This window comes from Setaria viridis, chromosome 4, assembly GCF_005286985.2.
Source record: "Setaria viridis chromosome 4, Setaria_viridis_v4.0, whole genome shotgun sequence".
Classification (NCBI taxonomy): domain Eukaryota; kingdom Viridiplantae; phylum Streptophyta; class Magnoliopsida; order Poales; family Poaceae; genus Setaria; species Setaria viridis.
In genome coordinates this window covers 37627730-37639366 of record NC_048266.2, presented here as the reverse complement: position 1 = coordinate 37639366, position 11637 = coordinate 37627730, and the positions used below count along the sequence as shown (strand labels likewise).

The 11637-nt window shown below is 51.3% G+C and overlaps 2 protein-coding genes across 2 annotated transcripts; both read left to right on the top strand.

Moving 5' to 3' along the window:
• Positions 1-1251: 1251 nt before the first annotated feature.
• LOC117852442 (glutamate receptor 3.5) lies at positions 1252-6465 on the top strand. Its single transcript, XM_034734548.2, has 6 exons — positions 1252-1907; positions 3212-4548; positions 4626-4903; positions 5104-5135; positions 5227-5633; positions 5777-6465. The coding sequence occupies exons 1-6, from the start codon at positions 1643-1645 to the stop codon at positions 6239-6241; spliced, it is 2784 nt and encodes a 927-aa protein (XP_034590439.1). The 5' UTR covers positions 1252-1642; the 3' UTR covers positions 6242-6465.
• A 1928-nt stretch (positions 6466-8393) lies between these two features.
• Positions 8394-11544, top strand: LOC117853298 (cytochrome P450 77A3). Its single transcript, XM_034735692.2, has 2 exons — positions 8394-9944; positions 10754-11544. The coding sequence occupies exons 1-2, from the start codon at positions 8853-8855 to the stop codon at positions 11201-11203; spliced, it is 1542 nt and encodes a 513-aa protein (XP_034591583.1). The 5' UTR covers positions 8394-8852; the 3' UTR covers positions 11204-11544.
• The last annotated feature ends 93 nt before the right edge of the window (positions 11545-11637 follow it).

Here is an 11637-nt window from a genome sequence, read left to right as displayed (position 1 = left end):
CTCTCCTCCCCTCCGCCACCGCCACCGCTCCGCCTCACCTACCCTCCACCGCCAGCTCCGCTCCCCTCCAGCCAAAAGGCGAGCCACCTCCCGGACTCTGTCATGTCGAGCTGCGCCACCGCGGAGAGTGCCAGCACGACCGAGACCTCGTCGGGCTCGACGTCCGACCTCAGAATCCGCCGGAACAGCCAGAGCACCTCGTTGGGCCGCCCGTGCTACGTGTAGCCATCGATCATGGCGTTCCAGCAGATGAAGTCCTTCCTGGGCAACCCGTCGAACAGGCTGCGCGCGTCGTCCAGCGTGCCCATCTTGGCGTAGCAGGTGAGAATGGCTGTCACGGACACCACGTGCGGCTCCGGCTACATCCCGTCGAACAGCGCGCACGTTGTCGCTGCGTCCCCGGACCGCGTGTACATGCCGAGGAGAGCCGTGGCGACGTTCGGGTCGCTGGAGCGCACCAGCTCCACGGCGTAGCCGTGCAGCGCGAGGCCGTTGCTGTAGCAGGCGGGGAGGGAAGCGGAGAGGGTGTGCGCGGTGGGAAGGAGGTCCCGGGACAACATGTCGGAGAGGAGCGCGAGCGCGGGGAGGTGGAGGCCGCAGGAGGTGTAGAAGACAGCGGTCGGGTCAGGCGCGTGCTGGAGGAGCGCCACGACGAGGTCGAGGCGGCCGGATGCGGCGTACGCGTGCTAGAGGCGGAAGTCGACGGCCTTGTCGTGGTCAACGCCGGCGCGCGCCGCCGCGGCGTGGAGCTTGGATGCGCGACGCGTGGACACGCACCCCGCGAGCAGCGCCGCCGTGCGGTCCACCATGAGGGCGGCGGCATGCTGGCCGCCGGCGGGCAACTGTCTGGCCGGGCCGGGGGACGGGAGCATGGCAGCGGCGGCGGTGGACATGGGAGGCCGACGCGGCGAAGTAGGATGCCCGAACAAGCAGGTAGGAGATGGGGAAGAAGAAGGAACCAGGGGCACCGAATGTAAAAAAAAGATTCTCTCTCCTCAAAGTGTCTTCCAGTAAAATTGACACCAATGAAAATGTCTTCCAGCAAAAAGCTCCACTTTAGATGTCTGCCACCAAATGAGCACCATTTTGCGTGTCCACTAGCAAATTTTACCTTCTCAAAATTACTGGTCAGTAGCAGCAGACGCATGGGACCATGGGTCGACAAGTCGATGGAGCTGTCTAATGTGACGGGAAAATATCCTTTTCGCCTAGCGTCCGTGGCAACAAAATTCTCGCCTTGCTCCCAGAAAAAAAAAATCTCTCCTTGCGTCACCGTTCACCTCTCCATCGCGTTCGCTGTCTCTTCTGTGCTCGCGCGTCATCCGTGATTCACACACACCTGCGCATTCGCATTCAGAGTTCCGATTCTTGGACTAGCTGTCAATCCTGAGCTCCGATACTTTCCTCAATCCTCAAGCTTCCTCCCGGCCTCCCAAGCTTCTTCTTCCCGGCCTCCCGGGGGGAAGGAGAGGGACGGAGCTCCTCACCAGTTGTCCTCTTCACTCTCCTCCTTGCTTGCTCACCTCAAAACCAGAATCTTGCTGTACGATGATATGACGCTATAGCTCCAGGCCTCCACCCCCAATCCAAGGTCCCGCCTTCCGGCGCCCCCCGTGCTCTAGCGCCGCTTGGATTCGGGCCAATGGGCGCGGCTCAGCTGGTGGCCTTGTTCTTGGCGCTCGCCGCCACCGCCGCCGGGAGGGCGGTGTCGGCGGCGGGGGCGCGGCCGAGCGAGGTGGCCGTGGGCGCCCTCTTCGCGTACGACTCCACGATTGGCCGCGCGGCGCGACTCGCCGTCGAGCTCGCCGTCGACGACGTCAACGCGGACGGCACGGTGCTCGCGGGGACGAAGCTCAGTCTGAAGACCCACGACACCAACTGCAGCGCCTTTATTGGGACCGTCGAAGGTTGGTGCTTTTTATCCGCTTCCTTTCTTTCCTCTTCAGTTATTCACGTCCATGCGCCAAGAATCAGAATTACCGTGTCAAGAATTAGAATTACCGCGTCGAGACTCGAGAATCAGAATGCCGCAGCCGTTAGCAGCGTTGAGGCCTCTTTGAATGCAGAGCTTTTTCACAGCCGTGAAGAAATATTGAGGCCTCTTTGAATGCTCTCCAACTCCGTAATCTCACTGCCGGAGAAGACATAGGACGCAAAAGGGAGGGAACCTAAATGGTGGCGCATGTGGCGACAGAGCACTCGATTCAAGCGACATGAGTCGTCGATGCAAGGATTAGAAAATGCATATTCGTTCTTTTTTATTCCTGATATTTCGTTTAGTATTGTTTCGTACTACTACTGTAGTTTATTGTCGTTGCCTTTCTATGGAGAATTTGATATTCCCCCTCATGGCGTATGTAGCCTATATTTAGACCTAATTGTTGACGACCACTAAATATTCAGTTCCAGTGTGTTAGTATTGGTTTAGTGTCTTAATCAAACTTGGTCCATGTACCCCCACTATTGGTCCAATTTTATATTCGTCGCTTTCGTTTTAGTGCAATAATTGCTGGGCTCGTGTTTCATGAGATGATTTGTTAATGTTAAACAGTATTTTGTTAATCTTACGATGGCATTCTAGTTAAAAAAAATCTTATGATGACATTGCCCTTGATGCATGGATATTTTTTGCATTCTTCTTATGAGATCCCACTCTCTAGGTCACTTCCACTACTTCCCCTCGTTATATGTGTATTCATGTATCCGTATCCGTATTGGTCTATCTAGGCAATTCTGCTAACCTGATTGTCCTGGCAATAGAAGAGAAACTGACAAAAAGAATGCTTTTGCTGATGGAGTGGAATCTGGCATAACTTATGAAATTGGTTAAGGTATTCTGCAGGGTGCATCTTGCACCAAGCATGTATCAGCTGCTATGGAACATCCAATTCTTCACTTTCTGCTCATGCAGGATTCCTTTCTCTCAGTGTAGTGTTTGAGCACAATAATAAAGTAAAGTAAATAGGTTCATTGCAGACTGCTTATTTGTTTGAATCGCAGATAGTTTTCCTGTTTTTGTCAGAAAATAAAGTTTGCTTGACATGCATAAAGTTTTAGGGCAAAGCTGGTAGGATCTTATAGCCTTGAGTAGAATAAGCTGTCATCTTTTCTTGGCTTGCAAAACGTCAGAATTTAGCTTCAGTTCGTACTGTCACTGCTACTCACATTGATGGTGCGTGAACTGATTCATTACAACCTTACTTGATTGCAGCATTGCAGCTAATGGAGGAAAATGTAGTTGCTGTGATCGGGCCACAATCCTCAGGGATAGGCCATGTCATCTCTCATGTTGCTAATGAGCTACAAGTTCCTCTTCTGTCATTTGCGGCCACAGATCCAAGTCTTTCTGCATTAGAGTATCCTTACTTCTTAAGAACAACCATAAGTGACTACTTCCAAATGAATGCCGTTGCTAGCATTGTTGATTACTATCAATGGAAAAGGGTGACTGCTATATTCGTTGATGATGATTATGGCCGAGGTGGTGTGTTCGCCCTTGGTGATGCACTTGCAGCAAAAAGAGCAAAGATTTCGTATAAAGCAGCTATTCCTCCAAACTCAGATTCAGACGTGATCAGTGATGTACTATCTAGAGCAAATATGATGGAATCAAGGATCATGGTTGTGCATGTCAATCCTGACACGGGGATGAGAATATTTTCTATTGCTAACAACCTCCAGATGATGGCCAGTGGCTATGTCTGGATAGTAACTGATTGGCTAGCTGCTGTCCTTGATTCCTCCACGTCTAGAGATCTTAAAGATCTGAGACATATTCAGGGACTAATTGTTCTTCGTCAGCATACTCCTGAATCTGATGCCAAGAATAAGTTCATATCTAAATGGAATGCTGTGGCTCGTAACAGAAGTGTTACTTCTGGCTTGAACTCATATAGTTTTTATGCTTATGACACTGTTTGGACTGTTGCTCGTGCCATCGATCAATTCCTCAATAGTGGGCAACAGATCAACTTCTCAACAGATCCCAGGTTGCACGATTCAAATGGCAGCACTTTGCGTCTGTCAACTCTCAAGATATTTGAGGGTGGTGACCAGATGCTGCAGCAACTTCTACTCACAAACTTTACAGGTGTGACAGGTCCAGTCCAGTTTGGTTCAGACCGCAGTTTAGTACGCCCAGCATATGAGATCCTTAATGTTGGTGGTTCTGGCTCCCGCTTGATTGGCTATTGGTCTAACTATTCAGGCCTTTCTGTTGCTGCTCCTGATATTTTGTATCAGAAGCCACCAAATACAAGTGCCCAGCAGCTGTACGATGTGGTGTGGCCAGGTGAATCCACTAGTACGCCTAGGGGTTGGGTATTCCCAAACAATGGCCAGCCTCTGAGAGTTGGGATCCCGAATAAAGCAAGCTTTAAGGAATTGGTGTCAAGTGGAGGCCCTGGTAATGTGACGGGTTATTGCATTGATGTATTCAGCGCAGCAATCAAACTGCTTCCTTACCCAGTTCCTTTAGAATTTGTAACTATTGGGGATGGCACAAAAAACCCAAGCTATATTGGCATCGTTAGAATGGTTGCTAACAATGTATGCCCTCGTTCTTTGTTCCAGTTTATTTCACAATTTTGCTGTCAATCCTCTAATTTTTTTTCATTTTCATTTAGTCCCTTGATGCAGCTGTAGGCGACTTTGCTATAGTGAGAAATGGAACGGCGATTTCAGAATACACACAGCCTTATGTTGAGGCAGGGCTTGTGATAGTAGCGCCAGTGAAACAAGTAACTCCAAGTGCCTGGACTTTCCTTCAACCTTTCACATTGGAGATGTGGTGTGTCACAGGTGCTCTTTTTATTTTGGTGGGGGTAGTAGTTTGGATTCTGGAACATCGGATTAATGAGGAATTTCGAGGCTCTCCACGGCGACAAGTTGTAACAATATTCTGGTACATTTCTGTTTCTACTTTAAGGAAGTGTTTTATCATAGTTTACCATACATGGCTTGAGTCAAAGTTCAGACAGAATACAATCGTGGGGTCAAAATGTTTCTAGGTTTATAATTCACTGCTATTTTGTTGGTGGTTTTTCGAAATCATTAACTTGCTAAACTTTAACAATTGACAGATATTACTTGCTTCTCTTTCAGGTTCAGCTTCTCAACAATGTTCTACTCACACAGTAAGTCCACTAGATGCATCACATGATATTAACTCTTCCATGATTATTTCCCTGTACGGGTGGGAATGTCTTGACAAGAAACAAACTGTAGGAGAAAACACTGTAAGCGCGCTTGGGCGGTTCGTGTTGATAATATGGTTGTTCGTTGTGCTGATCATCACTTCAAGTTATACTGCTAGCTTGACGTCAATCCTCACAGTCCAACAGCTCGACACAGGAATTACAGGGCTTGATAGTTTGATTTCAAGTTCTTTACCTATTGGATACCAGAATGGAAAGTTTACCAAAAAGTACCTCATTCTGGAACTCAATATTCCAGAGTCTCGATTGGTAGCACTAAATACGATCCAGGACTATGCTGATGCCCTCAACCGCGGACCAAAAAATGGCGGTGTTGCTGCGATTGTCGATGAGAAGCCATATATTGATATCTTCCTGTCACACTACTGCAACTTCAGAATAGTGGGACAGCAATTCACAAGGGAAGGATGGGGCTTTGTACGTTCATCGTCCTTTAACTTGTTCTGTTCATTCATTCGCCTTCATTTTGGCATTCCTTCCATTGCATCCCAGAGAAGCATAATACATGTCTGGTACTGTAAAGGAAATGATTTATTCTGCTCCATTGTTTTTCTTTACAGTCATTCCGGAGAGACTCCCCCATTGCTGCAGACATGTCAACAGCCATCCTTCAACTTTCAGAGAGTGGCCAGCTTCAGAGAATTCACGACGACTGGTTCAAACGGCCTAGTTGCGCCTACGATGACGAGACCCAAGTGGGAGCAACTAGGCTTGGCATCGGAAGCTTTTCGGGCCTTTTCCTTATGTGCGCCCTGATATGTCTCTTCGCACTGTTGGTGTTCTTCATACGCCTCTGCTGGCAGTATAACAAGTACTCCAATTCTGGAGCTGCCGGTGAGCCCAGTGCAGCTGATGCTGATGCTATCCAGCGGAAGCCATCAGGCCTAGGCAGCTTCAAAGAGATCTTACAGTTTGTCGACAAGAAAGAGGAAGAAATCCGGAGATCGAGGAAACGAAGATCAAGCAACAAAGATAACCAAGCTGCAGGTTCCTCTGGTCCGCTGTCAGTGTCTTCACCATACTGACGCTCTTTCAGGCTCCAGTTCTTCAGATGGCAAAGCAGGGAAGTACATTACCAAGACAACATATCGAACAGATCCATGTAGATAGTGGTCTTACATTTTGATACGAGTATCCCTTTTTCCCTTAGGATCATTAGCAATCTCTGATATACACGGTTTGTATGCCGCAACTGTTTTCGGCAATCGACACTGCTTCAAGCTTGTGCAAAGTGGTTCCTTTCTTTCAATTGCCTTTCTAACAGGCATTTTTTTTCTAGCTTTCCTCTGGCTGATTTATTGTGCTATACGTTGTTTAACCAATGCACATCTGTTGATGGGCGAATTACCGAAGTGGCTTGAGCTATTTGCTGGTTGGCACTCTTGAATTCTGAAACCCTGAAGCCTGAACTGAGCTTTCAAGTGGGAACAGATCGGCCGTTGGGCTATTATCCAGATCTGGTCAGCCTCGCGTGGGCGCAAGAAAACCATAATGATCCAGTCGCCTTGCTGGTCCTGCGCAGCGCAGCGGACCGAAACGCGGCGTTGGTTAGCAGACAATCCCACTCCCAGACGCACACGGGGGGAATGGAGCTGCGCAGTTGCTCTTGTTCAGCTCGACTAGTCGAGACACGATGGCCCATGGACAGGCAAGTTATTTCGGTTCCCCTGCGCTCAACCGCCCAGCAGCCGCACACTTACACTAGCACTAGCTCTTTCTAGCAACCGCGATTTTGAGGTTTTATTTACTGCCTCTGAAAAGATACCCTTGTTTTTATGCAACCAGTCCAAGAATTAAGTTCGGATCTCAGAATTAGCACGGTACTAGTAGACGATGAACCCTCAACACAGAGATGCATGCGATTATTTTAGTCAATCTCAAAAACTGCAAGCCCATAGATCAAGTTTCTGTAGTGATTTAATGAATACTAAGATGTATTAACCTATTTTCTCATAGGAATTTATAGGTGCAGGTGCATATGGATGACTGGATCGATTTTAGGATTTGCTGGCCCGTTATCCCAATAGTGGTTTTGTGTTCATAAGTATGTGCGTGTACGTACACAATGCGCTGAGCCTGGAAGCATGTAGTTTAGCACCTCGCGTTTGTTTTAATTACATGACTAATGGATTCAAATGCAATGGCATAATGGATCCAAAGGTAATGGCGTAAAAATGGTACTGCTATTCATTTAGCAGTAGATGATGAACCCTCCATAGAGAGACGTTTGCGATGACTTAGTTAATTTTAAAACTGCAGGCTCAATCAACCTAGGCATACATAGATCAAATGTATATGGTGATTTAAACAATCTTAAGATCTAGCTCAGTTTCTCATAGGAATTCAGGTGCAAGTGCATATGGGTACGGTGATCTTATAAATCTTAGGATACGTTGGTTCAGTATCTCATTTGGCAATTTGGTGTTCATACAGGTGGGAGTATGTATATGTGTGTATTTAAGACTCTAGTGTATGCAACGTACTTAGAGCTGGAAGCAGGAGGAAATGTTGTAATGCCAAGAAAAAGGGAAAGGTGTTTTCAAGCAACTGTACTTTAGCACCTCCCCTTTTGTTTTAGGTGACTAAAGGTCCCCTCCTACTTGAGGACAACGGTAGTTTGTCCCCTTTACCTTATTTCTCGCTTGTTTGATGGAAAAGTTCAATGCCCAATGCCCAAGTTCCTCCAACGTTACCTACATTCTTCAACGGCGATTGCCAGATGTACCCGCAACTCCAAGACGTTGGGCATCGCAAAACGTAGCAAACGCTAGACAAGGCGGTCATATGGCATCTGTATTCATGCATGTTTGTTCTAGTAGAATCTCTAAAACGCCAAACAAAAAGAAGCTTTCGGGCTCGCAATCACCAAACAGAGAAAGGTGAAGCACGCTCGGATCCAAACAAAACTGAGCTTTCGCCATCAAATCCCCCGTCTCCATCGGATCATAACCGAATGTCCACCAGGGGCCTCTTCCTCTGCTCCCGACCACGACGCTTCGCCCGGCGACGACTCCTCATCGCTATCGCCGTGGCGCCGTGTGCTCGCTAACCGATTTGGCCTGCCGCCTCTAATGCCGAAACCGAAATGGTGGGAAGCCGTTCCGTCCCTGCGTCCCCCTCCAACATAAAAACGAGCCCAAAACCTCGTGCCCGCGCGACCTCCCCGGCCGGTGCAACCGCGACCCGACCCAACCCAACCGCGGTCAGTACTGGCTCAGTGGCCTGCTGCTACTGCTTGCGTCCTCGTCGTCGTCTCCCCAACCGCGCGCGCCATTAAAGGAGCCCGGCCTCTGCTTCTAGTAGATGCACGCCAAGGAGCGCGCGGCCGGCCATGGTGGCCAGGCTAGCTAGCCTGGTGCTGCTGCTGGTTTTTCCTCCCAAGCCCGCATTCAATAACACGCTGGAGCATTCATGGCCCCCTTTCTGATGGTAGATGGCGAGCATTTACGCTGCCACGGTACGAGCCAAGAGCCGAGCTCTCCCCCTCGCTCCCCCGCTATATAGCGCTCCGCCACCCACTACCCCTCACTACCATTGCTCTCATTTCCTCAGCTCAGCACCTACACCCACACTGACAGCTGGTTCATCTCTGGCTGCTGGTGGTAGCAGCGGCGGCGGCAGCAACCAAGAAGGGAGATGGACGTGAATGACGTGCTGCTGGTGGTGCTGGCGGCGGCGCTGGCGGCGATGTGGTGGCGGCGGTGCTCCAAGACCGGCGGCGTGGACGGCCTCCCGCCGGGGCCGCCGGGGTGGCCGGTGGTCGGGAACCTCTTCCAGGTGATCCTGCAGCGGCGACCCTTCATGTACGTGGTGCGCGACCTCCGGGAGAAGTACGGGCCCATCTTCACCATGCGGATGGGCCAGCGCACCCTCATCGTCGTCACCTCCGCCGACCTCATCCACGAGGCGCTCGTCAAGCAGGGCCCCATGTTCGCCAGCCGCCCCGAGGACAGCCCGACCCGCCTCCTCTTCAGCGTCGGCAAGTGCACCGTCAACTCCGCCCCCTACGGCCCGCTCTGGCGCGCGCTCCGCCGCAACTTCGTCGCCGAGATCGTGTCGCCGCACCGGGTCAAGGCCTTCTCCTGGATCCGGGAGTGGGCCGTCACCGCCCACCTCCGCCGCCTCCGCGCCGAGCACGCCGCCGCCGGCGCCGTCCGCGTCATGGCCAGCTGCCGCCTCACCATCTGCAGCATCCTCATCTGCATCTGCTTCGGCGCCAAGATCCCCGACGACCTCATCAGGGAGATCGAGGAGGTGCTCAAGGACGTCATGATGATGACCATGCCCAAGCTCCCGGACTTCCTGCCCCTCCTCACGCCGCTCTTCAGGAAGCAGCTCACCGAGGCGCGCAACCTGCGCCGCCGCCAGCTTGCCTGCCTCGTGCCTCTCGTGCGCGCGCGCCGGGAGTTCCTCCGGGACGGCAACAAGAAGGCGGTGGACGGCGGCGTCGAGATGATGAGCGGGCCCGGCGAGGCGTACGTGGACTCGCTCTTCGACCTCGAGCCGCCCGGCCGCGGGAAGCGCCTCGGCGAGGACGAGCTCGTCACGCTCTGCTCCGAGGTCATGAGCGCCGGCACGGACACCAGCGCCACCGCGCTCGAGTGGGCCATGATGCACCTCGTCCTCGACCCCGCCGCGCAGGAACGCCTCTACGACGAGGTCGTCGGCAAGGTCGGCAAGACCGCCCGGATCACAGAGGCCGACGTCGAGGCCATGCCCTACCTGCAGGTAAACGCCACTACACTCTGCTTTGCTACTCTCCAGCTTTCGATAAGCAGCACCTTTCCAAATTTCTCCCCTTCATCCAGCTTGGCCCAATTTAGAAATTGGAATGCGTCGATTCAACTAAAAAGAGGAGTTTGCACAAATTTCACAATAGAGGTGTTCGATAAGCGCGGCGCATCATAAATAGGAAATCATTTCATCTTTTTGTTTCAAGAAAAGACTTCACTTGAACTCTAGCTATAGTAATTGCATATTGATAAACACTACTGCACACGAATTCGAAGGATTAAACCCATTTTGACAGGCTAAAGGATTATTGAACTGCACATGAAATTCTTGGTGCCAACATTGGCTTGGTACCAGGATACTTCACTTTGCCTTCATCTGGAGGACAGACACGCAGAGGAGAGTTCAATGGTAGCTGGTTACATTATTTTATTGGTTCATCCATCAGCAACTAAAATCAGTGAGGTGCATGGGAGTATCTTGAATTTGATGTCTCCCATGATTTCCTTTTATACCTGATCCTGACTTGCGAACAAATGTGCGGCTACTAATTTCAGACAGTTCACGCTGGAATTAAGACGTTGAGGTGGCGCTAAACTTGCTGCCCTCCAAACAATTAATGCTTCTAGAAAAGGGATAACGTTAATCTCTGTCATGAAAGCGACGTGCTTGAGGTTGATCACTGTATCGCGTTAGGGTCGAGTCGTTAAGATTCTTCTTCAGTCTAACCGAAACTGAAAGCGATGGTTCACACGCATGTCTTTTCCTTGGCTGGCATCGCAACCTGTGCGTGGATTGCATTGCAGGCGGTGGTGAAGGAGACGTTCCGGCGTCACCCGCCGAGCCACTTCGTGCTGTCGCACGCGGCGACGCGGGACACGGAGCTGGGCGGGTACCGGGTGCCGGCGGACGCGAGCGTGGAGTTCTACACGGCGTGGGTGACGGAGAACCCGGCGACGTGGCCGGACCCGGAGGCGTGGCGCCCCGAGCGGTTCCTCGAGGGCGGCGAGGGCTTCGACACCGACATCACCGGCACCCGCGCGCTCCGCATGATGCCCTTCGGCGCCGGCCGCCGCATCTGCCCCGCGGCGACGCTCGGCGTGCTCCACATCCAGCTCATGCTCGCCAACATGGTGCGCGAGTTCCGGTGGGTGCCCCCCGCCGGCGAGGGCCCGCCCGACCCCACCGAGACATTCGCCTTCACCGTCGTCATGAAGAACTCGCTCCGCGCCGCCATCGTCGAGCGGGCGGCGTAACGCCGGCCGGTTGTCTCAGATTGCCACGTACGTGTACGGGATGGTAATTATGGCGGGGGTTAATTTGGTGCGGCCGCGGTATAAATACTACTACTACTCCACGGTGATCGGTGGATCGATCGTAGCTGTTGGTTGGTTGACGGACGGACGGATGGGATGTGCAAGCACGATGCTATCATAAATTCTTTCTTCTAGCGTTCTCTTTTCTTCTCTTGATTTGATGATCCAAAAATGTACGTACTACCTACTACCGATGCTCGATCTGCTCATATATATTGGTTGTCAACTTGTCAAAAATAACCATTGATTTCTTTTTTAAAAAAAAAAGATATGTCCATTAATTTCCTCTCCTGATCTGAGCAGTGCTCTAGAGTCTAGTCCTACGTGAGAACATTGTTAATCTGAAGCATAGTCTGATAATGCAGCAAGAAAAG

Bases quoted from the DNA above. Each gene is read 5' to 3' on its own strand.
- LOC117853298 (XM_034735692.2), top strand. From the start codon at position 8,853: ATGGACGTGAATGACGTGCTGCTGGTGGTGCTGGCGGCGGCGCTGGCG. The intron at 9,945-10,753 runs GTAAACGCCACT...ATTGCATTGCAG, and splicing joins AGGCCATGCCCTACCTGCAG to GCGGTGGTGAAGGAGACGTT.
- LOC117852442 (XM_034734548.2), top strand. From the start codon at position 1,643: ATGGGCGCGGCTCAGCTGGTGGCCTTGTTCTTGGCGCTCGCCGCCACC. The intron at 4,549-4,625 runs GTATGCCCTCGT...ATTTTCATTTAG, and splicing joins TTAGAATGGTTGCTAACAAT to TCCCTTGATGCAGCTGTAGG. The intron at 5,136-5,226 runs GTAAGTCCACTA...AACAAACTGTAG, and splicing joins AACAATGTTCTACTCACACA to GAGAAAACACTGTAAGCGCG.